General features: G+C 36.0%; 5 protein-coding genes and 1 pseudogene across 5 annotated transcripts in view; 1 reads left to right on the top strand and 5 right to left on the bottom strand.

Annotated features, from left to right (window-relative positions):
• The window catches only part of LOC104782886 (LEAF RUST 10 DISEASE-RESISTANCE LOCUS RECEPTOR-LIKE PROTEIN KINASE-like 2.4), a 3592-nt gene extending 2100 nt beyond the window's left edge, over positions 1-1492 (top strand). The window contains exon 4 of the mRNA XM_010507946.1: positions 180-1492. Within this exon, the coding sequence (XP_010506248.1) occupies positions 180-1369 (1190 nt within the window). The 3' untranslated portion in view covers positions 1370-1492. The remainder of the gene's footprint in view (positions 1-179) is intronic.
• LOC104782887 (endochitinase At2g43590-like) lies at positions 2316-3741 on the bottom strand. The gene is made up of 2 exons (XM_010507947.2): positions 3261-3741; positions 2316-2974 (listed from the first exon to the last, which is right to left on the bottom strand). Exons 1-2 carry the CDS (start codon positions 3649-3651, stop codon positions 2571-2573), a joined length of 795 nt encoding a protein of 264 aa, XP_010506249.1. The 5' UTR covers positions 3652-3741; the 3' UTR covers positions 2316-2570.
• Positions 4727-6150, bottom strand: LOC104782888 (endochitinase CHI-like). Its single transcript, XM_010507948.2, has 2 exons — positions 5644-6150; positions 4727-5330 (listed from the first exon to the last, which is right to left on the bottom strand). The coding sequence occupies exons 1-2, from the start codon at positions 6092-6094 to the stop codon at positions 4921-4923; spliced, it is 861 nt and encodes a 286-aa protein (XP_010506250.1). The 5' UTR covers positions 6095-6150; the 3' UTR covers positions 4727-4920.
• LOC104782889 (endochitinase At2g43580-like) lies at positions 6527-7825 on the bottom strand. The gene is given in 3 exon segments (XM_010507950.2): positions 6527-7126; positions 7419-7780; positions 7782-7825. Coding segments are annotated over 3 exon segments (795 nt in total). The 5' UTR covers positions 7811-7825; the 3' UTR covers positions 6527-6722.
• On the bottom strand, positions 10013-11396 carry LOC104782890 (endochitinase At2g43590). The gene is made up of 2 exons (XM_010507951.2): positions 10980-11396; positions 10013-10639 (listed from the first exon to the last, which is right to left on the bottom strand). Exons 1-2 carry the CDS (start codon positions 11371-11373, stop codon positions 10236-10238), a joined length of 798 nt encoding a protein of 265 aa, XP_010506253.1. The 5' UTR covers positions 11374-11396; the 3' UTR covers positions 10013-10235.
• LOC104782891 lies at positions 16219-17298 on the bottom strand (annotated as a pseudogene).

Raw genomic sequence — 26704 nt, forward strand, 5'->3', positions numbered from 1 at the left:
TACATAATTTTACTTTTCAATTAATCTAAATCTTTGTTTGATACATTTGCAGGAATATCTCCATGGAAGTTAAAACTCATAGTTGGTACACTTCAACCGTGTGGCATTACTCACAACTGTCTTACTCATTAATTTGTCATTTATATAACACCTAACTATTGTGGCTTGTTCTCTTGTAGGATTTTCATCAGGTTTGGCTATGATCATCATTATTGCTATTGTGGTAAAGGTGAGAGCAAGTAATATGAGAAAGAGTGATCAGAATAGGAAGAACATGGAAGCATTTGTAATGTTAAAACGATTTAGCTATTCCCAAGTCAAGAAGATGACAAAATCATTTGCGAATATTCTTGGGAAAGGTGGATTTGGAACTGTATATAAAGGGAAGTTACCCGATGGCAGCCGAGAAATTGCAGTGAAGATCTTGAATGAAACAAAGGGGAATGGGGAAGAGTTCATCAATGAAGTAGCTAGCATGAGTAGGACATCTCATGTTAATATCGTTCCTCTGCTTGGATTCTGCTATGAAGGGAACAAGAAAGCTATAATATATGAGTTCATGCCAAACGGATCTCTCGACAAGTTCATATCCGAGAAGATGTCGGAGAAGATGGAATGGGAAACGTTGTACAACATTGCGGTAGGTGTGTCTCGTGGCCTAGAATACTTGCACAACCGTTGTGTATCGAGGATTGTACATTTTGATATAAAACCGCAAAACATTCTCATGGATGGAGAGTTTCGCCCCAAGATTTCGGATTTCGGTCTTGCTAAGCTAGGAAAAAATAATGAAAGCATCATGTCAATGCTGGACGCAAGAGGCACAGCAGGGTACATTGCTCCAGAAGTGTTTTCCAAGAACTTTGGAGGAGTTTCTCATAAATCAGATGTATATAGTTATGGAATGGTGGTTCTTGAGATGATTGGAGCACGAGAAAACAATCAAAACGCTGGATCCAACAACAGTTCAATGTATTTTCCAGATTGGCTTTACAAAGATCTTGATGAGAAGGGAGAAATCATGAGTGTTTTGGCAGATCAGATAATAAAAGAAGAAGATAAGAAGATAGTAAAGAAAATGGTATTGGTTGGTTTGTGGTGTATTCAGACCAATCCACTTGATCGTCCACCAATGGACAAAGTCGTTGAAATGTTAGAGGGAAGTCTAGAGGCTCTTGAGATTCCACCTAAGCCTCTTTTATTTTCATCCGCATCAACAGTTGCAAAAACTGCTCATGAGAGTCAAGAGACTTCAAACTTCTCAGAACTAAGTCAAGATACAACACTACAGTACTATTTCGAAGGTGTTCAAGATATTGCAGAAGAGAATCAAGATCTTCCTAAAACAAGGCCAGCAGAACACGAGTAATCTTCTAAGATCTTGGTATCTTCTTACCCTTTTGTTGACGAATTCCAATATTGAATTTTGTTGAAATTCATCTTAATCTTTCTTTATGTGGAAATGAATAAAAATCCAAAAATTAATATTCAATGCATATAACAAGAGTCGATGTTTTGGATTCCAACATCCAAAAACGTTGATCAAAATCATAGACAATTATTAGGAAGTCGTCGTAATCTAAGCCAACAGGCGATGAAAACTGTTGAATAGGCAGGTTTCTTGGATATATATATGTCCGGTGTCGAAAATATAAATGTTACACATATATAGAATATAACACTATCAAAACTCCAGGCGGTTTAATATAATTGTCCATGATGTATCTGTGAAGAAAAGTCATTGTTGTTATTTTATGTCTGGTCAAAGTCAATACCACGTGTCCTATTCAACCATATAAAATTCAACAATATAGTAAAGGCGAAACATAAACATATACATTTAACAAACAGTCCGTTAATTTGTAAGATATTTTGACATTCGTTTTCACTTTTCATGCAAGTCCGAAAGATACATGTTTGGTTTTGTTTTTATTTGATTTATAAAAACTGTTACTAAAATACTAAAACTGTAAGTTTGGGAAAAGTTCCTAAAGAAATCTTATAGGGGTCTTGATATGTATTTTTAGATATATACCACAAAATCCTTCCTAGATGTTTTGAAACTATTTCTTATTATATTTTTAAGATTATTCTTGCAACTCTATTTTTAGAAACTCTACTTTTGTGGAATTTTAAGATGTATTGCCATCTTTTTTTTTTAATATATATATATATATATATATATATATAGACAATGATGCCTTCTATTTTAATTGAAAAGTTGGTTTATTTAGAATTCATTCCTCTTTAGTATCTGTAGCCTGTAGGTATGTAGCAGTAGTTATAAAATAATTAAATTTATAAACTACTGTGCGTTCAACTAAAACCTCTTCTAAATTAAAAGATAATTAGGAATACCTTAATTGTGAGTTCTTTGTACTTCTAAACCAATAACGTTAATGCCATTATTTATAACATGATTACTACAACATCAAATTTTCGTAAGCGATAAATTACAATCTTTACACCGAAGACTACATGCAAAGAGATAAATTACAATCTTTATTTTCGCACTTTTCATTAAATTTTAACACTTACGTACCACGTCAACTGCGCGTTTGAAGAGCATTTTAGCACCTAAGGTTAACACCAGGGTCCACACCAAGCTGTTTACAATAGTCTCTATACTGCTCAATCCTTGCATCGACCGCACCTGAATTCCCACCGTGACAGTCATCACCACTGATGGCTATAATGGTGGCTCCAAAACCTTGGCTCAGTACCGGCCTTGCGTAATTCATCCAAAACCACAATCCAGTTTTGAAAGCCAAAGTTGCGTTGCTACCAACTAGCTCAGGCTGGCGTAGAAGGTCGAGACCGAGGCCCTGACCACAAGGACCGTAGTTGTAGTTCCATGATAGTTGGAGCGGGCCACGACCATGGTAACTCTTGCCCGGTGCACATGGGTATTGCTTGTTGTTATCGTCACAATAGTCACCTGACGTCCCGTTTACGGCCTCTATGTGGCAGAAATCTAAACGTAGAGACATATATATATGAAGCTATATAAAGTGGTACCAGTTGTTTGATTTAAAAGCAAAAAAACAAATATTTATAGTTTAATTGCTTCTAATAAAATAGTCGGAGTCTAAATCTTTAGTTAGTTCAATAACTTATTAGTTCACAATCTACTAAATAGTAAAATAAATATGGAGCCAATTTCAGACCGGGTAAACTCTAGAGATTTTTTTTTTTTTTTGCATGTCGAAAAAAAATAAATAAAGAGGACCTATGAAAAGGATTAATTAGTTCTTACGTACCTTCGGTCACGTAGGTGAAATGAGCAAACATGGCAGCGATCTCAAGGCGGGTAACAGAGCTAGTGAAGTCAAAGGTAGCATTAGCGGCTTCAAGGAAAGACTCACGGGTGTAGAATCTTTTACCGTCGCAGCCATGACTTGCTTTGCTAATAATATCGTTGAAGAACTGTTGTGTTACAATCTTGTCAACCGGATCTCTACTTCGTCTGCAAGGACCTGATCTGCAACCGGAACCACAGTATGCGTCGGTGATACCGCAATAACCCAACTGACTACAGCAGAGGATCGGAGAGCAGCCGCAATACAGAATCTGGGACGACTGGGCAGCAGTTTGGGAGTAGAAACCGAATAGGTAGACGAGAAAAATTGAAGAGACTTTTATAAGAGCCATGTTTTGTGTTATTGTTTTTGGATGAGAACGAAGAGTACAAAGAGGTTGTGAGAGTTATAGTTGGAGATGTTTGGTAATTTCATTGTTGGGATATAATTGTCAGTCAATCTGATTAAACTGTTTATTTTGATATATTATATATTTTTTGATTATATAACACACGGCTTTGACTATGAATTGTTGCTCGAAGACTTTTATATGGTCTAATAATTTTTTTTTTCGTTTTTCAAACAACACAAATATGTCACTTTTTCTCACTTTTGTTTTCATATGGTCTAGTAATTGAATTTTCTCACGTTTGGATTTATATTATGACCTACGAAAGGATCGAAGAATATACAACAAATATCAATTTTGATGTATAGGGTTCATCTTTTGTGAAGTTAAGAGAGTAACGAATTCACTTTTTCTGGGAGTAAAGCAAACAACGAAATTGTTTCAATTCAAGCTTAGAAAATCATAATTCTATGTCACACTTTATAGTTTAAAGATACATGAGTTTTTTACATGAACAAGACCAAGAAACTATATTTGTTTATTTTCTCGCATTTATCACCAAAAACTAATTAAATATTGCTATCGTAGCTCTTTGTTAAGAAAAATAAAATAATAATCCATGAGTTCATCGACCAACAAAGCAAATATATCATAACTAATTAATTTTTTTTTTTAATTTAATGTTAAATTATATTAAAAAAAACTTGTTTAAATTGTTAATGCAATACTGTTTTAAAACTTATAAAAACACATCATTTTGAATATAATCTGGCTGCAAACCAAATTTGAATGCCGCAGTCACCTCCTTCCCCAATGGTGCTCATGCCATTTCGGACATTCTTGTCAATTAACTTTACCAATGTTTCCATTGTCGACGACGGTTCTCTATGATGTCTACCATTTCGTTCCCACCAGATTGAGTGTATAGTGTTTTGAAAGGTGTATCCCAAGGTTTTGCGTTGCGTCCAGTTCTTCACCCCCAAGTAAAACCATAATATCTTGCCAGTTTGTCGTGTATTTGAATAACATATTTAACTATTTTATTATAAAGCAATGTAGTAATTTTGAACATTGTGACTAACTCAATACAACAGACATTTATATAATATTGCGCCAAATCAACAGACATTTATATAATATTTCATTTCGTTACATTCTTAATACAACATTAGTATTATGTCCCTTCGGTGACATCCGATAAAACAACATTAGTATTATATGATATAGTTCGAACGTTGTTTATTTCAGATGGATAAAGTGGAAAATCTTTAATTAACAAGAGAGGTTCTCTTCAGGTTCAACCCCAAGCTTGCCACAATAGTCTCGGTAATACTCAATCCTTTTGGCAACAGTTGCAGAATTTCCTCCGGTACACTCCTTACCATTTACAGCCCTGATCGTCGCGCCAAAACCCTGATTAAAATTCTGGCGAACATTAGTGGTCCAAAACCAGAAAGCCGTCTTGAAAGCAAGAACTGGATCTTGAGCCACTTTCTCTGGTGAAGCCAATAAGTTCTCATTCAGGTCTCTTCCACAGGCACCGTAGTTGTCGTTCCCAGATAGTTGGATAGGACCACGGCCATAATAGGCCTTTCCTTCTGCACAAGGGAAGTCTGTCTTGTCGTTGTAGCAGTATTTCTCGGCATTGGCTGGTCCATCGATCTCCTCAATGTAGCACATGACTGCAACAAGGTTTAATCAAATAGTTACAAAAACAAATCCTAGTGGTGACATATATAATAATATGCACCAAAAAAATTTAAAACCAAAACCGAACCAAAATTTTATATAAATATGATCGATTTTAGTATTTTAAACCAATTAATTAACTATTGATCTCTATAGATTAGTAGCAAATAAAAGGGCTTATGGAATTATATTTTTTAACAACATAAACATCGAATGGAATTGAAATTTTGCCGAACTGAACTAATTTTTTTTTAGATAACCGAGCTAAAATAACCAAGTGCCCAAAACGTAGAGAGATTTACGTACATTCAGTTTCATGGGTGACGTGAGCGAAGAAGGCAGCGATCTCGCGTTTGGAGATGGAAGCACCAAAGCTCTGGTACGAATTAGCTGCGGCGATGAAGGCGTCGTGAGAGTAGAATCCTTTGCCTGCACAATCACTTCTTGCTTGGTTTATGATAGAGTTAAAGAACTCAGGTGTCACCGTTCCTTCAAGCGAAACAGCGTCTTCGCCTCCGCCACTGTTTACTTCGCCGCTGGCGTCACCACCACCTTGACAAGGGCCCTCACGGCAGCCATAACCGCAGTAATCATCGGTCTGACCGCAGTAACCCCATTGGCTGCAGCAGAAGTCAGAGGGACAGCCACAGTTTTGGGAGTTTACAGGTTTGGAAAGGGTCAGGATCAAGACAAGGAGACTTGGGAGAAAAAGGGAAAATGTGTCTTTTCTTGTGGTGGATTTGGCGTAATTTGCCATTTTATTTTTGTTGCTCTTGTTGCTTATTTGTATGTGGAGCTGATAGAGTTATATTAGCTTCGTTTTATTTATAGCTGATTGGAACAATGAGGGAGAGTTCAGATAAATGTTGGATCCGTGAAGAAGACTTTGTGGGAGATAAGTGTCTAGTTATTTCCAAGTAAACGTCAACTTATGTAGACTTTTTGTTCTAGCCCATTCGTTACGTAGGGAAATTTCCACACAAACATAACAATTTTCATTTAACATATAATAAGATTCAGAATAAATTCTATCTCTAATAGAGAATTTACTATATTCAAGGTCTACACCAACGATTCACAATTTATCTTCTCAGAGCGTACATATCATCATCACTTAACTATTCAAGAGATTGATCTTATATAGAAACAGAGCAAAACAGAGCTAACATAGTGGTTACAACGATTTTACACAAAATCGGTTAGTCTTAATCGCATCGGTATACATGTGAAGAATCAAACATTTTCTTTGTATAAGTTGCTTTTTTTATTAATCTTTGAATAACGTGATATAATTTCACAATATTACTACAATAACAACTTTAGATTAACATCACTTCTTATTTCATTTTAACACGTCACGTGTATGTCTACAAGATAAGAGCGTTTTAGCAAGTGATGTTGGAGCCAGGGTCCACACCAAGCTGTCCACAGTAGTCCCTATAGTACCCAATCCTTGCATTCACCCCACGTACGTTCCTTCCGTCACATTCCAAACCGCTGACGGCTCTTACGGTGGCTCCGAATCCCTGGCTCAACACAGGCCTCACGCTCTGCATCCAAAACCACAGAGCCGCCCTGAAAGCCACAATTGGGTTACTGCTCACCAGCTCGGGCTGGCGTAGGAGGTCGAGGCCGAGATATTGGCCGCATGGTCCGTAGTTGAAGTTCCATGATAGTAGGAGCGGACCACGACCATGGTAGCTCTTGCCTGGTACACATGGATATTGCCTGTTGCTCTGGTCGCACATGGCACGTGACGCTCCGCCTATCTCTTCTATGTAGCAGAAGTCTACACGTACATAGATGCATAGTTGTTTGAGGATCAAATCTCGTAAGTCCTAGATAATGATTATTCAAACATTTGTATGTTATAAAAATTACTAATTATTTGTATATATCAGACGCTAATGTAGATACAAACGTCAATAAACATATGTTGCTTTTTAAGTTTTTTTTGAATATAGTACTCATTTTTTATATACGTTACAATCTACTAATGTGTATATATATCTTGGCCTAAATAGATGAACCCTAGAATATGCTTGGTGTTTGAAAAAAAAAATCGAGAAAAAAGTTCTTACGTCCCGTCTCGTAAGTGAAATGAGCAAACATGGTAGCAATTTCACGCCTAGTAACGGTATTAGCAAAGTTGGGGAAAGTATTGGTGGCGTTAATGAAAGAGTCACGGGTGTAAAATCTTTTTCCGGCGCAGTTATTACCGGCTTGGTTGATAATGTTGTTAAAGAAACTTTGTGTCACAATGCTACCAATCAAATCTGCACCGGTTGGGGGTCCACCGCCTCTACAAGGACCTGATCGGCATGTTGGACCACAGTGATCAGCAGTGGTGCCGCAATAATCGAACTGACTGCAACATAGGTTTGGGGCGCAATTGCAGTTTTGAGATTTGACGGTTTCAGAGTAGAAAGCTAAGAGGGAGAGGAAGTATTAAGTTGATTTTTGTGAGAGCCATTGTTGGGGTGTTCTTGTTGTTTGAAGAGAAGGAATAGTTTGAGGTTTTATATAATGAGTGATATTGGGTAGATCGGTCATTTTCATTAGGATGGGATATCAATCGTGATTTTATTTCTTTCAATTATTTAACAATGGTTTGACTATTAAGTCTGCCGAAGATGTGTATGGCAATTGAACTTTATTTTCAAATCCAAAATAATTTTGCAGATTGGACTTTATAGTTGGAAAATAATTGGTATTCACATATATAGGATCTATTACATGGTTACACATTCATAAAAAATTGCATGTCTGATTATAAGAAGATAATATATGGTAATATGCGCTAATAAGGACAATAGACGTTTTTTTGGTAGGAATTGAACAAAAGACGTTTGTACATTACGTTCTGTCTAGAGTTCCGTTTGTCCGTGATCGTATTTGTTTAATTGTGAAGGAACACATTAGTTTGGCTAAAAATAAATAAACCTTAACCAAAATAAAAACCATATATAATATCAAAATAATTAGGTTTTCTATTCACCTAAAAAGTAAGGTTTCTCTAAAACGAAAAAAAGTCCAGGAAACCTAATTAAGAAACCAATAATAATGAAATTTAAAGAGTCGATCACTTCTCATTACATGTACAAATCCTGTAGGCTATTCTTTTCTTTTTTTTTTTTTCATTTTTCTTTTTGTAGATTACTCTTGGTTGTTTTGTGAGACAAAATATATATAGCCACCCTTCACGACGGCTGGGAACATCCAACCTGAAAAATTTATTAAAATTGACTACTCATTACTAAACGATCAAAAAGATATTGGAGTGTTCCTTCATTAAATACAAAAGTACAAACCGAGTCCCCAATCAGTTGCCCCTCGACGCTCGAGCATTTTCTAAAAGCCGCCTCTTAAGAGAAGTCGTAGCATATATCTATGATACATCTTTGTAGTTTTTAGACAATAGGTTTGCCATAATTTTGACTTTTCAACGTTGAATTAATTGCAATAAATAGAGTGGTTGCATCATCAATCATTCATATTATATACCTAAGATTTTTCTTTGTTAGGTTGTTATTATTATACTTTTTAATTATCTTACGCAATTTTTCTATATGAATTTAGTTTGGATAAAATTACCTTCCGAATATAAGTTTAAATTTAGTGACCAAGATCTCAGAAGAAGTTTAAATTTTTTACTTTTTAACTAATAGTGTAAATTCATGAAATATTTTTGGAGGGATTCTTGCATGCTAAGAATTAATTAATATTTTTAGTTTTAGAATTTGTAGTGCTTTTAGAGAATATGTGAATATTTTTATTTTTTTTGAAAATAAAACAATAATCCCTCCAAAAAATACAACTCATCTATTTGTTGCTCATATATCCAAATAATCATTAAACATTATGACCAATAAAATTACCAATTTTTTTATGTTTTATATTTGTTTTTTTCTTTTCACAAATGAAATATATATTGATTAAACTTGATCATTACAAAGGGAGCTGCTCAGCCATGGTGGCTTTAAAACAGAGTCAGTGTAATATTGACAATCTATACAATCATATCTAGCTAAGGCATGTGCCACCCTATTACAATCTCTCTTTGTGAAAGTGAATGAAAAATGCTGTAATTTGGAAGAACAAGTTCTTATGTCATGAATAAGATTTGTTAAAGAGACATCCACAGTTTGGCCATTAACTAGTTTTATTAAAGTTTCACAGTCTCCTTGAAAGACGATTGCCTGATAGCCTCGAATCCATGCATGTTGTATCGCAGTGAGCAATCCTTTTTTTCTGCTTTTAAAGGAGATCGGACATTATGTTTTATATTTGTATGTGAGGAAATTGTGAACGTAACAAGAGTACACCATCTTTTTTTCTACATCTGTAACCTTTTTGGGGGGAACTTTTCTACGTTTGTACTTAATTACCTTTTCTCCAACAAAATCGGTGGCAAATTTACCAAGGGTCCGCTAGGATGCATATATCTTTTACCGTTAGTCTCTTTAATTACTATAGGCTGCATGCAAGTTTAACCCATTAAAAACTTTAACAAGTGGACTATTGAACCATTAATTAAACTACTAACGTTTATAATTAGTTTCAACAGGAAACTTTTTTTGTTTTGACGTGATAAAACAAGAATATAAATATTACAACACCAAATTCGTGCGAATATTATATATCCCAAAAGCAGATTCTGTAAATGTCCAAGTCAGACATCTAAAATCAATCTTAAATTTCACTTTCATAAAAAGCCAGAGAAGAAAAGATAACACTTTCACAAGTTTATTACAACCATTTTTTTGCTTGTGACGCAGGGAACACTGAGACCCAACATAAAGTACATACGTTTGAAATTTAACTTTATTATCTCACTTATTCTTTCATCTTATCACGTGCCACGTTATGTGTGTGCGTGTATGGGTTCAGAGAGCTTTTTAGCAACTTAGGTTAGGACCAGGGTCCACACCAAGCTGTCCACAATAATCTCTGTAGTATCTGATCCTTGCATTGACTGCACCTGAGTTCCCACCGTTACATTCCATTCCGTTGATGGCTCTAATGGTAGCTCCAAATCCTTGGTTCAGAACCGGCCTTACGCTGTTCATCCAAAACCACAAACCCGTCCTGAAAGCTACAGTTGGGTTGCTACCAACAAGCTCAGGCTGGCGAAGAAGGTCGAGACTAAGACTCTGACCACATGCTCCGTAGTTGTAGTTCCATGATAGTTGGATCGGACCACGACCAAAGTAGCCTTTGCCGGGTGCACATGGGTACTGCCTGTTGTTCTCGTCGCAGTAGTCACGCGACGCTCCGTTTATTTCTTCTATGTAGCAAAAATCTAATACATATAGAGAATCACATGAAACAGAAGAGTGCTTTAGCCTTTAGGATTATCTAAATTATTTGTGATCAAGTATAATGTTCAGTATAATTTTAACAATATCGAAGGTCTCATTTTATATGTCGTAGATAAATATTGTTTTTCGTTTAATACTTATATGTGTTATAATAATATGACCTTATTTTAATATGCCAATTTTTAGAAATATCCAATGATATTTTTAGTTTACTAAAAGTTAGAATCGGTCATCACTATAGAACGCAGACACAAAAAAAATTCAATTAATTTTGTATAATATACTAAAAAAAAAGTAAGAGAAGGAAGAAAGAGATCTTACGTCCGGTCTCGTGAGTGAAATGAGCAAACATGGTAGCAATTTCGCGTCTAGTAACGGAATTAGCAAAGTTGGGGAAAGTATTGGCGGCGTTAACGAAAGAGTCACGGGTGTAGAATCTTTTCCCGGCGCAACCACCACCAGCTTGATTGATAATGTTGTTAAAGAAACCTTGTGTCACTATGCTACCGACGGATCCACCACCGGTCGGGGTTCCACTACCTCTACAAGGACCTGATCGGCATCCAGCACCGCAATATGCATCGTCGGTACCACAGTAACCGAACTGACTGCAGCAGAGGTTTGGAGCGCAACCGCAATTTTGGGACTTTACAATTTCAGAGTAGAAACCTAAGAGGCATAGAAGAAGGACTAAGGAGATTTTTGTGAAAGCCATGTTTTGTGTTATTTGTTTGTGGATGAGAAGGAAAATGTGGTCAGTTATTTATAGGGGTAGATGTTGGATAGTTCGGTCATTTGCCCTTTTCTGTATTTATGTATTTTTATTTTTGAAACGAATTTGACTTTTTGGTCTTGTTCTTGCCCAAGATAAATATTGTGGACTTGGTCTAAGAATTCCTTTTTCTTTTTTAAACAATGGAACAATTATTTGTTAATATATCTCACTTCTCTTTCCTGATTTTTGAACAAATTATATGATTTCCCAATGATTGAACAAACAGAAGGGGTTTGTTTTCGTTATTTAACTATTTAGTATACGTACATGTATTTATGTACAAACTATATGAGTAGAAGTTAAAATTATATTTTCTTATACGCAAAAATTTTAAAGAGATTAGGGCTGCCGGCTGCGAATCCAATCTGAGAGACTGAGACACATATTTATGGAGTAAATTGACAGTTCATATGTACATTTCACAAAAGACAAAATATATATATATAAAATGGAAGTCCATGGAGTTACTTATAATTTGGGAAAATGTTAAGAGCCTACAGTAAGAAATGAAAAATAAGATATGAAAGACATATTTGTTAATTATAAAAATAAATATACTATTTGAAGACAATCCTCGGGTTATAGTCTCTTTTTTTTTTGACATTTATCTTATTAGAGTTAAACATATCAAATGCATTTGATAAAACTATACTCGATCATCGGCTGGGTCATCTAGAGCTACCTATAGCCAGCCCTATCTAATCATGTTGATAAGAACTAAGAAAAAAGAAGAAGAAAACAAGTTGAGCACTCGCAAAGTCACTATAAATCTTTGTACTAAGTGACTATGCGAGCCTTCGGTTGGGTCCATTACCCGGCGGCTATTCAAATTCAAATGTATGAATTTCAGATTTGAGTTGACAAAAGAGTGATTCTCAATTTCCATTTCACATTATTATACGGAATAATCATGTCATTAATCAAATTAAAGTCTAGGTAATAAGTTGTATATTATATCTTTAACAAAAGGAATAGTTATATATATATATATAAACATTCTAAAACCATCGATGTTCATCATCTAAACCCAAAACGATTGTTGACAAGAGAAGGACATCAACAAGAGTATCATATTAATTACTGAAATTACTAGATTAGATCTTTAATATAAGGCTAAAACTTACCGATCGATAAAAGATGTCAAAATGCACAATCATGCAAGTTAAGTTGAAAAGTCGACAGCAAATTAGTTTCAATTTTTCTGGTGAGAGTGACAACTGTACCGGGTGTTGTTTCCGGCTCGATCACTAGCCCGGACTTTCAGGATCGTATGATTCATCAACAAACTCATTCTCTTTCATAAAAAACTTTTAAGTTCTCTAAAAAAAAAACTAAAAGTTCTTATTTTTTGTTTCTATCGGTGTTTGCCCGCCGAACATTAAAAATTCAAAGCATTCCTAGTCATAATCAGTCATTTATCCGCACTTTCAGGGATCGTATGATTCAACAAAAAACTCAATGACTCATTCTCTGTCTTGAAAACTCATTTTCTTTCATGACAAACTTCAAATTCTTATTATTTTTTTTATTTTGTTAAATCAGTGTTTGCCTGCCAAACATTTAAAATTCAACGGATTCATACTTGTGGGTTACAACGTTAGAATGTACTGTTGGATTTACATCTTATGAATAAGTTTTTTTAATAAAATAATCCCACTACATAAAATCTCAATTCATATCATAAATCTGGAGCAAAAAAATTTTGTTAGCAAAATTAAAATTCAAATGACGACAAAAAAAAAACGCAGAGTAGTAACGAATATAGTAGGTCAGTTAAATAACATGTATGTTGTTGAATAGTAACGAATATAGTTTAAGAGGAAGGTAATTCCTATTTTTCATAAACTATACGTATTCGTTGAGTAGTAACGAATATAGTAGCTCAGTTAAATAAACTATACTCTCTTTCAAATTTATTTGGGACGCATACTTTCATCTTAAAATAGAGTTTTACGTAGGTGTATCGTATTATAAAATGAGGTTTTAGTTTCATAGAGGTCATACTGACTGATTCTTCTAGTCTATATTGTACGATAGTTTTATTTTTTCAACAAAATTATATATATACGTTACCGACATAGTTTATAATCTTTTCAATTATTTGCGTTCTAGCTAGGATAGTCATTTCAACGGTACCGGTGAATAGAAAAGTCAATTATCTTCGGGAATTCGTCGACCACTTGCAGCGATTTTTTTAATATGCGAATGAATGAATTAATTCATAGATTGCTTACACTCATACAATTTCACAAAGTAATAAAATTATATCATTAAAATACCCGAACAGGCAACAGGTATGTAATCCAAATAATTAATGAATACTATGACTTATTTTTGAATAATAGGCCGGATCAGACTCTCTTAAGATATCGAAATTACAAATCACTAATCTTTCAGACCAAATGCGGTTTAAGAACTCTGTTATTCTGTTAACCATCCATTAATATATATAGTTTATAAGATAAAGAAAATTTTCAGAATAGTTGATGCCTACACACACTCCATAAAGTCTTAAGATTAAATGCGATGAGGACTCGCATTTTGGAATCATGGTACAAGCCGTTAATCACACGTCGATTGTGGAGTGTTGACCCATTATTGCCTATGGTATCGTTACGCCACGAAACCAAATGACCAACATCAATTATGGCGAAATGACTTATGTTACTTATTGTATTTTGACCTACGATGTGTCATGTGTGCATGATTCCTAACATTCTTGAACCAAATCTCACGATAGAACCGACAATATATAATTAAATCAAAATGATATATATTTTTACCACCAATCAAATCATATATTTTGTGTGATCGAAATTTGTATTGTTATGAGGAAATTGTGAAAGTAATAGGAGTGCAGATCATCTATTTTTTTTTTCAAAATAAGTAATTAGTTACCATTGATCGGATTAAAAAACAGCGGCATGAAATTAGTAGAGGTCTAGATATTGCCTCACCGGCTCCTTAGTAGAAGGCTACAAACCGGCTGCACCTCTTTACCCTAAGTCTCAGATATTGCCTCTCACTGGCTCCTTGAAGGCTTGAACCAATTAATAAACGAATATCTTCTACTTTTAAATATAAAAAAATATATAAGCCAAGACTAGTCAATTGTAAGTTTGTAAACCGAAACATGATTAATGGAACCCAGCCATGTGTATGTGGTCTCATGCTCTCTACACAGTCTCTAACTATGCATCCATCCATATGTAAATGGCTAACAACACACGTTATATTAACAAACTAATAATTAACGTTTCAACTTGTTATCACTATTCAAACGTATCAACTTGTTAACACTATTCTGAAGAGATTGCGAAACTTGACTATATTCATCAAGCAAGAGGATGGTTTGGCGCCGTTTTATTAATAGAATTTGTGTAGCTGTCTAGTTTCCAGCTAAACCTAGAAGTATACTGATGAAAAAAAAAATTAAAGCGAGAGAAAATTTTAGATCCAGTTTTTTATACGCCAAAGTTGACAATGTTTAGGGCTGCTCGCGACTTATTTGAGATATTTGTTAACAAAAATGACCATACGTTACCAAATGACAAAATATGAAGTTATAGGCTCCACTTAGTTGTTTCATCATGGGCATTTTAAAATGCCAATTCTTGGACCAAAAAAAAAAAGAATGCCAATTCTAAAAGAGTTGCATACTACGTACGATGGTAAACTAACTTACCAAAATTAGTTTGTCGGATTCTTTTCAAATTTAATACAAAAGTAATTTAAAAAGATTACAATCTTTTTTTTTTTATCTTTCTCAGTAAGTGTAAAATTGTTAGTAAGATGAAGATTTGTAAAGATTTTTAAAGCCGGCCTAAGAAGAGAAGTCGCATTTGTCGCTATAAATCTTGGTACCTTGTGAGCCGTTGGGTCCACTGTTGAATGCATATAACACTACTTTTCGCCATTGGGATAAATGGTGATTGATTTATGTAAGGAAAGTAGCGTTAAGCGTTTTGGTTCGGTGTTCATCTTAATTAAACAATTAATCAATAATTTATTATATATGTGAAGATGTTGGAATTGATACTGCCGTGCCCGTGCATATACTGTTAGATTTTAGGCCTAAAGATACAAAAACTTATATAAAAGAAAAAGACATGATGTCAAAAAAAAGAAAAAACGTAAAAAAGAAAAATGAAAAAGACATGGAATTGTTATGGGCTGCAGTGTAGTAACATGCATTGTCTTATAGTCCAAAGTCATGTCCCAGCATTATTTTGTATATGGCATCTACTGAGTCTAATTAATGACTTCATAACCCAAGGCTTCTTGAGTATTTTGTTTTCATAATTCGTTCCAGCAAAGTAATTTATAAGGAACATCATCGACTAGTACATATCAATATAATTAAAGCATGATATATTATATATATTAGATCAAACGGAATAAGTTAATTTTAACGTACGTCCAAACGGTTAATTAGAAACTCCATTTTAAACTTCGTATGGTTGATTTTCGATTTTGTGTTGTTTGATTTTCGATTGAAAAAAGTTATTCTGTGTTGTTTGATTTTCGACTGCTAACTTTTGTGAGATTGTAGATTGATCGTTCTAAAATCTTCTTCCATTTTTTCCTTCTCGTTCAGTTCTGAATATTTTTTGAAACCATAATAACATAGCAACTACATATGGTGTAGAATCTTTATTCTATTTGCATTGTTTACAAATTTTGTCTTCATTTCTGAGAAATTGTAAAGAAGTTAACAACTATAAATCTTTTAAAATATAAGCTCACACCGACTCACCGAGACTAATTACTATAAGTAGTAATTAATAAAAAAAAATTGTACGATTTTGGATTGGATTTGGGGTTTTAACAAATTTATTATACATATAGTCCAGGATTAATTCAAACATATAGTGCCATGATATTAATGACTTTAGCAATCGAGACCTTGATCAGGAGTGACCCCAAGCATCTCGCAGAACTCTATGTATTGCTTAACCTTTTTATTCGTATCATCACGACGCCAATTACCACATTCACGGCCATTGACTCTCTTTGTGATTTCTCCAAATCCTAGGTACAAAGCCGGACGCACGTTTCTATTCCAAAACCACATTGCGAATTTGAAAGCAACTTCCGGACTACGAGCCACCAGATCTGGATCCTTCAATAGCGGTAGGCCGAGGTGCTTGCCGGCAGCACCATAATACTCGTTCCATGTGATTGATTGTAGCAAACCGCGACCATAGTAGTTTTTCCCCGGTTCACAAGGGTACTTCTTGCTCTTTGAACAATACCTCTCGTTAGATATTTCTTCTTTGTAACAAAGTTACAAAAACCTTTACGTAAAAATAAAATATATCAGCTCAAAGCTTAAAAAAAAAAAAAAACATTGCAGTACCATAATATTGATTCTTTTACATGCAAATATCAAACTTACTTTTAGATCCATATGAGAAATGAGCCAGTATGGCAGCGATCTCACGTTTAGCCACCTTTCCTTTGTAAGCTCCAAACGATTTGAAAGCAGTGATGAAAGCATCATAAGTGTAGAATCCTTTTGCCGAGCAGTTGCTTTCGACTTTTCTCATGATGCTATCGAACAATGCTGATGTGACAACGGTCTCTATTTTACCACCTGGACCGGCATCGACGTTGTAATCATATCCGTAGGATTTTCCCTTGATATTGCAAGGGCCACTGAAACAAAAAAATCCGCAGTAGTCATCACCGGTGCCACAGAGACCCCATCTGCTGCAACACTCCTTAAGGCCAGGGCAACTAGTATCCATGCAGTTTTGCGAGAACACTGTCTCGGGCAAAATTGCTAGAATGAAGAGGGAAAAAATGAGAGAGTTTTTTAGAATCGCGTTTAGGATGGTCATCATGTTATAGCAAAAGATGTTTGGAAATCAAGATTTGGGGGGATGGGATGGTTAGTGGACGTATTTGTAGTTCATAATCACTCGGTTTGTACGTATGGTCAACTACACTATGATATTCTTTATGACTAATAAAACCATTTTATTTTCAAAAATTCAGAAGTCATATATTCTATGTACATTAAATATTAAGCTTTTGCGAGAAAATTGGTGAAGACTACATATACTAAATTCACTAGATCTACTATCTGAACACTATAGAATTCACAAGTCAACTACTAACCCTGGACTTATTAGAAGCTAAAACTAGAATAAATTAATCTTTCACGTGACAATCTGTTGCTTTGTTATCAATGTTCCATCCCTATGACTTTCAGCTTAGAACAGAAAATGGAGCAAATTATATCAACTTATCAACATTTGGAATATGAAAGAATCATTACATAAAAAGATAGTAAAATTTGAGTCAGATCACCAAGTGACCAATATGGCCGATCCAGGCTCCAGGTGAAGGTTGTCTCTGCCCAAAGCCAGATCACAAGTCTCGTTGGTTCCGTTAACAATGACCGGATCATATGTAGTCTATGTTGGATAAGCTTTGAAGCTTAAGGTCCAAGTTATTCTTACAAAGGAAAGATAAGAAAAAAAGAGAAGATTAAGATAGACTTGAATAGAATTAGGAGTTATCTAGTTTTATAGTCCTAATAAGAATAGGAATAAGAAAGCCTCTATATCTATCAATTGTTGAGTTGTGACATTGATATGAGATTAAGAGAGAGCTTAAGAATTGTTTAGTTTTGAGAGGAAATTTTCTAAACATAAATAAAGAGAGTTATTCTTTATAATCAAGTTCTTCTTTTATTTCTTTTATTTGGTATCAGAGCAATGTTTAAAATCAATCCAAAGGAACGGATTTGATTCAACATAATGAGCGAACTGGCGACAAGCACTCGACAAAAGGACATGGAAAAGTCTGTCTCAATCCAATGTCCTCAACTCACCTCTTCAAACTATACAGTTTGGTCTACGAAGATGAAAGTAATATTGAGAATCCAAAAGGTTTGGGAGACTATTGAACCAGGTTCAACAGATGGAGATAAGAATGATGTTGCTACAGCCTTGTTGTTCCAATCAATCCCAGAATCTCTTATTCTACAAGTTGGTGATTTAGCTTCACCTAAAGATATTTGGGATTCGATTAAATCTAGAAACATGGGAGCTGACTGTGTTAAGGAAGCTCGATTACAGACTTTAATGTCTGATTTCAAAAAACTTCGAATGGCTGACTCGGATAAAGTTGATAGTTTTGTTGGAAAGCTATCTGAAATCGCAACACATGCAACATCACTCGGACAAACTATTGATGAACCCAGGATGGTAAAGAAATTGCTAAACAGTGTGCCAAGGAACAAGTTTATTCATCTTGTTGCCTCTCTAGAACAAGTATTGAACCTCAATATTACCAGCTTCCAAGAGATAGTTGGAAGAGTCAAAGCCTTTGAGGAGAGAATACAAGGAGAAGATAAACAAGAAGACACACAAGGAAAGCTTCTGTTTACTGGTTCTGATTATCAAACACAGACAAACTATACTCAGGGTTTTAACAACTTCCGAGGCAGAGGTCGTGGTCGTGGTGGCAGGGGCTACAGAGGACGTGGCAGAGGACGAGGCAGAGGAAGATACAATGGACAGGATCGAACCAAGTTTCACACAAATCAAAATCAGACTCAGGAAAAGAAAGAGAAGGTTACACTACAAGAAAACAAGCCTTTTGCGAGGACACATTGCGACGGAGTACAGCTCTCGCAAATTTACGATAGATTTGCGAGGGATTTACTAGAAAATAAAAAACCATAGCACATTCCTCGCAAATTTGCGACGAACTCAGTCGTCGCAAATCCGCTGCTCAATTGCAACGCATTTACGACAAATTCGCTGGGAAGGTCCCTTTCCTCGCAAATCCATCGCAATATTGTGACGATTTTGCTAGAACATACTCCATAGCAAATTTGCTATGGAATTGCGAGTGATTTGCGAAAGCCATAGCAAATCCATTGCAAAGTTAGGATAATAATTTTTTATAAATATTACAAAACTTAATAGAGTTATTCTGAAATACATTTGAATGTGTTCATAAGGTGAATTTACTAACTTTTAACATTATTTTGATGGTTTTTACAAATTATATATTCACGGTTTGCGACAAATTTGCTACTGATTTGCTAGACCATAGCAAATTCGTCGCAAATTCATCGCAAACAACACAAAACATAGCAATTCCCTCGCAAATAGAAACTTTAAACCCTTGAACCTAAACTCTTAACCCTAAAGACTTATTACATTACTATTAATGATTAAAAAAGATGAATCCAAAACTATTAATCAAAGATAGCAGTGCAACACAAAATTGTTAGAGAATTGGACAATTTGGCAAATATTTGTCTCAATGTAATGAACATATATGTGATATAGTGTAGAACATCATCATGTTTAGAGTAAGATGCAAAATTGGACAATTTTGGAAAGTTTGATGATAGAAAAGAGTATGATGACACCATTGGACCTTATAATATACTTGAAAGTTAATTTGACTAATTTGTTACAATTATTTTGATGGTTTTTGCAAATTAGATATTCAAGATTTGCGACTGATTTGCTAGAGCCATAGCAAATTCGTCGCAAATCCATCGCAAACAACACAAAACATAGCAATTCCCTCGCAAATAGAAACTTTAAACCCTTGAACCTAAACACTTAAGACTAATTACATTACTATTAATGATTAAAATGATATAATTCAAGAATTATAATCAAAGATAGGGCACTAATGACAATTGCAAATCCTAAACCCTAAAGACTTTGCGAGGGATTTGCTACGTTCCCTCGCAATTTGCTCGCAAAAACTCTAAATTATAAAAATTTAAATTAATTAATATTTGCGATGCTTTTGCGAGGGAATGTAGCAAATCCTTCGCAAATTTTGCGTTGGAATTGCGACGCCGTTAATTTCCTATATAACTAAAAAACCTAGTTTGAGCGAAGCTCAAACCCAACCGACAAACCCTAATTTCCTTCTTCTTCTTCCGATTTCTTTCTTCTCTGGTTGTTCTCTTCTCCGGTTGTTCTCTTCTCCGGTTGTTCTCTTCTCGTCTCTCTTCTCCGGTTGTTCTCTTCTCCTCTCTCTTCTCCGGTTGTTCTCTTCTCCTCTTCTCCTCTCTCTTTTCCGGTGAAACCTTCTCCGACCCTTACTCCTCCTCTTTTCTCTTTTCCTTTGAATCACTTGTCCGGTAAGTCTCCTCCTCTCCCCTTCTACCTCTTTATAGTTAGAAAGTTTGCTTAGATTATGGTTTTTAATTCGATTTTAGGGTTTCAAATTTGGGGATTCAATTTGGGGTTTAGGGTTATGATTCGATTAGGTTTTTAATTCGATTTTAGGGTTTCAAAATTGGGGATTCAATTTGGGGTTTAGGGTTATGATTCAATTTGGGGTTTTAAATTCGATTTTAGGGTTTCGAAATTGGGGATTCAATTTTTGTGTTTCTAATCAGTTTTTTTTTCTGCTTTCAGATGTCTTCTCGAGACCAAAATGTTTCTGTAAACCAAAATGTTTACAGAAATTTCATTGCTTCTCAAGGGTTAAGTCCTCCAGTCTCTCCTCGAAGGACACATTCTGCTTTTGTTCCTCCCCGAAGGTTACCTTCTCCCGCTTCTTCTCAAGGTACATCACCGGCGATGCATGCTGATAATCCTCATGGAAGCTCTCCGGCGATGCATGATGAGAATCATGGAAGCTCTCCGGCGTTGCATGATAAGAATCCTCCTCAGCAATCAACTTCGCATATCAACAGTATTTCTGCCTCTCAAACTTTTTTCACTTTGGAACAGTTACTTGCAAGTCCCGGGCGTGCTGGCTTACCAAAACTGGATCCTAAGCGACCTCCGGATACTCTCTGGTGAGAATGTTATGTATCTAACCTATAGTTTATCTTTATGTTTTGTATTTTCAATGATCCTCATTCCTTTTATCTTATGTTTTGTAGGTTTGACCAGGATTCTTCGGTTGCTGCTACTGTCCGGGCCATTTTTGAAAGAGATTTCAAATCAGCTCATGCCAATTGGACCCAAACACCAGGTCCGGTTGTAAACCGGTGGTTTGAAACTTTTGCGGTAAGTTACAGATTGTTGATGTGTTTAAATTACAGATTTTGTTTGTTTATCACTTGATTCATTTCTCTGTCTTTACAAGCAAACATATAACTGGGATGCGTCCATCAATGGAAGAGTTAGAGCTGAGTTTGAAAAGAAGTTGAAGAGTCGGATGAGTGATCAAGTGTCTCGGTGGAAGGGTAAGTGGAAGAAGAGAGGTAATGACGCAATGCAGCGGTGGCTTGATCCTACCGTATGGGATGGCTTGGTCCAGTTTTGGTGTGAACCAAAATCAGAAGCAAAGAGTATCAATAGCCGTAATGCTCGCTATAGTGATCCGAATGGCACCGGAATACAAAAGCACCGTTCTGGTCAGACCTCTTTTAAAGCCCGAGCACGAAAGCTTGTAAGTATCTCTGTTTAACACAAGTTCATTATTCATATCATATCTACAATACAGTAATATAGTTGTTTCATATCTCTGTTTTTAGTCTGAGAGTATTGGTGAGCCACTACCTGATTTCCTGCGAGTACTAGAAGACACTCATAGGAAACCTGATGGGTCGTTTGTTGATGGACTGTCTGAGAAGGTGTTCAATGAAGTGTCGTCAAAGATAGCTGAAGCTGAGTCTGAGCTATTATCAGCGGATAACATGGAGAGTAGTGCTTCTGGCGGGTTATCAGTAACTGTGAAGAACCAAATCTATGCCGAGGTAAAACATGCTTCATTGTTTTTGTTAATGTTTGTGTTTGTGTAAACTATGTGTGTAAACACTTATGGTGTTTATGTTTGTGTAAACACTTATGGTGTGTATATGTTTTGTTGGCAGGTTGCTCCGAAGAAAAAGAACCGGATATATGGGGTTGGTAACATGCAAGCAGAAGCATCTTCAGCTCATATTGGTCAACCGCCTCCTCCTGATGAAGATCCACTTGTTCTAGCTGCGAAGCTTGCTGCTGTCGAAGCTGTTCTTGCAACTCAGGCAACTCAGTTATAGAAGATGCATAGTTATGATGCATACTTTGATTATCTTGCAGAGAAAGATCCAGAGTTTGCTGCAAGGTTTCGCCGAGAAGATACAGCTGTTGGAGACATAAACACTGGAGAGGCAACTGGCAAAGAAGCTACCGGCGGCCAAGCAACCGGCGGAGAAGCTACCAGCGGCCAAGCAACCTGATGAACTCTCTTTCTCTTAATGTGTAATGTGTAATGAACAGCTTAGAACTTGATCTCCCTTGTAAACTTATTTTGTTATTTGAAAACTTAGTACTTCTAATTACAGCTTTAATTTGCATAAGTTATAAGGTTTAATTCTAATTACAGGTTTAATTTTAATTACAGGTTTAATTCTAATTAAGCTAACCAAAATGAAAATTTTAATTTTTTTTATACCATTATTATTATTTGCGACGGAAAACATAATTGCAAAAGCATCGCAAATTTGCGAGAGAGTTACTAGATACGACATTTGCAAGGAAATTGCTTTTTAAACAAGTACTCGCAATTTGCGATTAGTTTGCGAGGGAATTTTTTTTCTCGCAAAAGTTGCGAGGGATTTGCGACGTTGACCGATTTGCGAGGAACGAACTTTCCTCGCAAATACCTCGCTTTTGTCGATTTGCGAGGGATTCACTACATATTCGTCCATCGCAAAACCGTTGTTTTCTTGTAGTGTTATAACCTGTTTTAGATGTGACAAGATCGGTCATTACGCTTCTTCTTGTCCCGAGAAAACACAAAAATTGCAAGAATCAAACAAGGTTGAAGCAGAAGAAACAGAGAAGGCGGATCAAACTCTCTATATGCATGAAGTTGTGTTTTTGAATGAAGACAAACTTATCCCTATGAACTACATCAAAGAAGAGGGCATGTGGTATCTAGACAATGGGGCAAGTAATCATATGACAGGACAATAAACTTATTTTTCTGAGCTTAATAGGAACATAAGAGGTAAAGTCAAGTTTGGAGATGGTTCGTGTGTAGAGATTGTTGGCAAAGGTTCGATACTGTTTGAGAGCAAGAATGGAGAACAGATTCTTGTGTCTGATATCTATTATATCCATGATCTCAAGAATAATATACTAAGCTTAGGACAAGCAACAAAGGTAGGTTATGATGTCCGTATGAGACGTGATTACCTTACGGTTCATGATCCAAGCGAGAGACTTTTGGTAAGAGTCTTGCGTTCTGCAAATCGTCTTTATAAAATCAATCTCAAAATAGGAAGACCGACTTCGTTGCTATCACGTCTTGATGACAACACCTGGAAGTGGCACGCTAGGCTTGGACACATCAGTTTCAAAACGATCAAAGCAATGTTTTTGCAGAATATGGTTCACGGATTAACAGATGTAAGAGATGAAAAATTGTTATGTCAATCTTGTTTGATTGGTAAGCAGACTCGACAGATGTTCCCAAAAACTGCTCTGTTTCGAGCCTCTAAACCATTGGAGCTACTTCATGCGGACTTGTGTGGTCCCATATCTCCAGCAACACTCGCAAATAACAGGTACATATTTGTGATTATTGATGATTTTTCAAGATACATGTGGTCCATCTTGATAAAGGAGAAGAGTGAAACTTTTGGAAGCTTCAAAGAGTTCAAAAGTGTTGTAGAAAAGGATATTGGCAGTGTTATCAAGACCCTTAGGACTGATAGAGGTGGAGAGTTCACATCAAGAGAATTTAATGAGTTTTGTGAATCTGCTGGGATCACAAGACATTTAACAGCTCCTTATGCTCCTCAACAAAATGGAGTTGTTGAGAGAAGGAACAGAACTCTAATGGAGATGACAAGAAGTCTTCTTAAAAGAATGGAAGTTCCAAATTATCTATGGGGAGAAGGAGTTCGCCATGCCACCTATTTGATAAATAGGGTGCCTACCAAGGCACTAAATAACATGACACCATATGAGAGTTTGCAAGGAAGAAAGCCAAACATCGAGCATTTAAGGGTTTTTGGCTGTGTAGCATATGCAAAGGTGGATAATGCACTTCTTAAGAAGCTTGATGATAGGTCACAGCCACTGTTACATCTCGGAATTGAGCCCGGATCGAAGGCTTACAGGTTGTTTAATCCTTATACTCGAAGAATCACTGTTAGTCGAGATGTGGTTTTCAATGAAAAAGATAAGTGGTCATGGAGTTCATCGAAAGATGGTACTAATAGGGAACCTGGTATGTTTCACATGCGATGGGGAGACATTGAAGATATAGGAGAAGGCCCAGTCGTGACTAGAAAATAATGCAGAGGATGCAAGGGGAGATGAAACAGAGAGTGTTTCATCACAAGAAAATACAGAAGACAACGAGGGTGTTGTTACACAAGACATTCAACAGCAGCAGCCATTAAGAAGGACTACTCGTGAGATTCATAAGCCAAAGCGGTTCGAAGATTATGTGCTGTTAGCAACAATTGAGAGTGAAACACTTTTGTTACTAATAAATAATGAACCGAGATTTTACGAGGAAGCTAAGAATCAACTTGTTTGGAGACTTGCGTGCAGAGAAGAAATAGAATCCATCAACGAAAACAAGACATGGAATCTTGTTGATAGACCAAGAGATGTGAAGGTAATAAGTCTCAAGTGGGTATTTAAAATTAAAAGGAATGTTGATGGTTCTATAAGTAAGTATAAAGCCAGGCTTGTGGCAAAGGGTTATGTACAAGAGAGTGGTGTAGATTTTGGTGAAGCATTCGCTCCAGTGGCACGCTTAGAGACTATTCGACTATTGATTGCTTTAGCTGCAACAGATGGATAGGAAATTCATTACTTGGATGTGAAGACAGCTTTCTTACACGGTGAGTTAAAGGAGGACGTGTACGTTGATCAACCAGAGGGTTTCGAGATCAAAGGTGAAGAGCACAAAGTTTATAAGTTGTCAAAAGCTTTGTATGGTTTGAGACAGGCTCCACGAGCTTGGAATACAAAGCTGGACCAGATCATGAAAGAGATGGGTTTCAAGAGGTGTGTTAAAGAAGCCTCTGTGTATCGGAAAACAAAAGATAAAGAGCTGCTCTTAGTTGCGGTTTACGTTGACAATTTGTTGGTTACAGGAAACAATCTTATGGCTATAATCGAATTCAAGAAAGGAATGTCTGAAAAGTTTGAGATGACAGACCTTGGTAAACTCACTTATTACCTTGGTATTGAAGTGAGTCAAGAGAAGGATGGGATCACTATCAAACAAGAAGGTTATGCAAAAAGGATATTGGTGGAGGCCGGATTAAAAAGCTGCAATCCGACCTTGATACCAATGGAGTTTGGACTGTAGGTATCAAAAGCTCTTGGTGATGCAGAGATAGATCCTACTCGATATAGGAGGTTTGTTGGCTGCTTAAGGTACCTGTTACACACACGCCCCGACCTTGCTTTCACCGTTGGCATAATTAGCAGGTATATGCAGAGTCCACGCAAGACACATGGTGAGATTGTAAAGCAAGTTTTGCGTTATCTAAGAGGAACAACTTCATATGGACTAAAGTATAAGCGAGGAGGATCAAAAGAACTTGTCGGGTTCAGTGACAATAGTTACAATGTTGAACAAGACGATGGATGGAGTACAACTGGTCACGTGTTCTTCTTTGGAGGCACACCGGTTACTTGGTGCTCGCAGAAACAGGACACAGTCGCAATGTCATCGTGTGAGGCCGAGTTTATGGCTGCGATAGAGGGAGCTAAGCAAGCGATTTGGCTTCAGGACCTCTTGAGTGAAGTTACAGGATGGAGAAGCAAGCAGATCATGTTGTACGTTGACAACAAAGCGGCTATTGCTCTCGCGAGGAACCATGTATTTCACGGCAGGAGTAAACATATTCACAAGAGATTTCACTTCATTCGTGAATGTGTTGAGAGGGAGCTCATTTATGTTGATCACATTCCTGGAGCTGATCAGAGAGCAGATATTTTGACAAAGGCGTTGGCAAGAATTCAGTTTGTGGAAATGAGAAGCTTGCTAGGAGTTCATGATGTTACAAAAGGAGATTCAAAGCTTAAGGGAGAGATTGTTGGATAAGCTTTGAAGCTTAAGGCCCAAGTTATTCTTACAAAGGAAAGATAAGAATAAAAGAGAAGATTAAGATAGACTTGAATAGAATTAGGAGTTATCTAGTTCTATAGTCCTAATAAGAATAGGAATAAGAAAGCCTCTATATATATCAATTGTTGAGTTGTGACATTGATATAAGATTAAGAGAGAGCTTAAGAATTGTTTAGTTTTGAGAGAAAATTTTCTAAACATAAATAAAGAGAGTTATTCTTTATAATCAAGTTCTTTTTTTATT

The sequence above is a fragment of the Camelina sativa genome, chromosome 4 (assembly GCF_000633955.1).
Source record: "Camelina sativa cultivar DH55 chromosome 4, Cs, whole genome shotgun sequence".
Lineage (NCBI taxonomy): Eukaryota > Viridiplantae > Streptophyta > Magnoliopsida > Brassicales > Brassicaceae > Camelina > Camelina sativa.

Coding starts and splice junctions, on each gene's coding strand:
- LOC104782887 (XM_010507947.2), bottom strand. CDS start 3,651: ATGGCTCTTATAAAAGTCTCTTCAATTTTTCTCGTCTACCTATTCGGT. Junction 2,975..3,260: donor TTTCACCTACGTGACCGAAG/GTACGTAAGAAC, acceptor CTCTACGTTTAG/ATTTCTGCCACATAGAGGCC.
- LOC104782888 (XM_010507948.2), bottom strand. CDS start 6,094: ATGGCAAATTACGCCAAATCCACCACAAGAAAAGACACATTTTCCCTT. Junction 5,331..5,643: donor CGTCACCCATGAAACTGAAT/GTACGTAAATCT, acceptor ACCTTGTTGCAG/TCATGTGCTACATTGAGGAG.
- LOC104782890 (XM_010507951.2), bottom strand. CDS start 11,373: ATGGCTTTCACAAAAATCTCCTTAGTCCTTCTTCTATGCCTCTTAGGT. Junction 10,640..10,979: donor TTTCACTCACGAGACCGGAC/GTAAGATCTCTT, acceptor TATATGTATTAG/ATTTTTGCTACATAGAAGAA.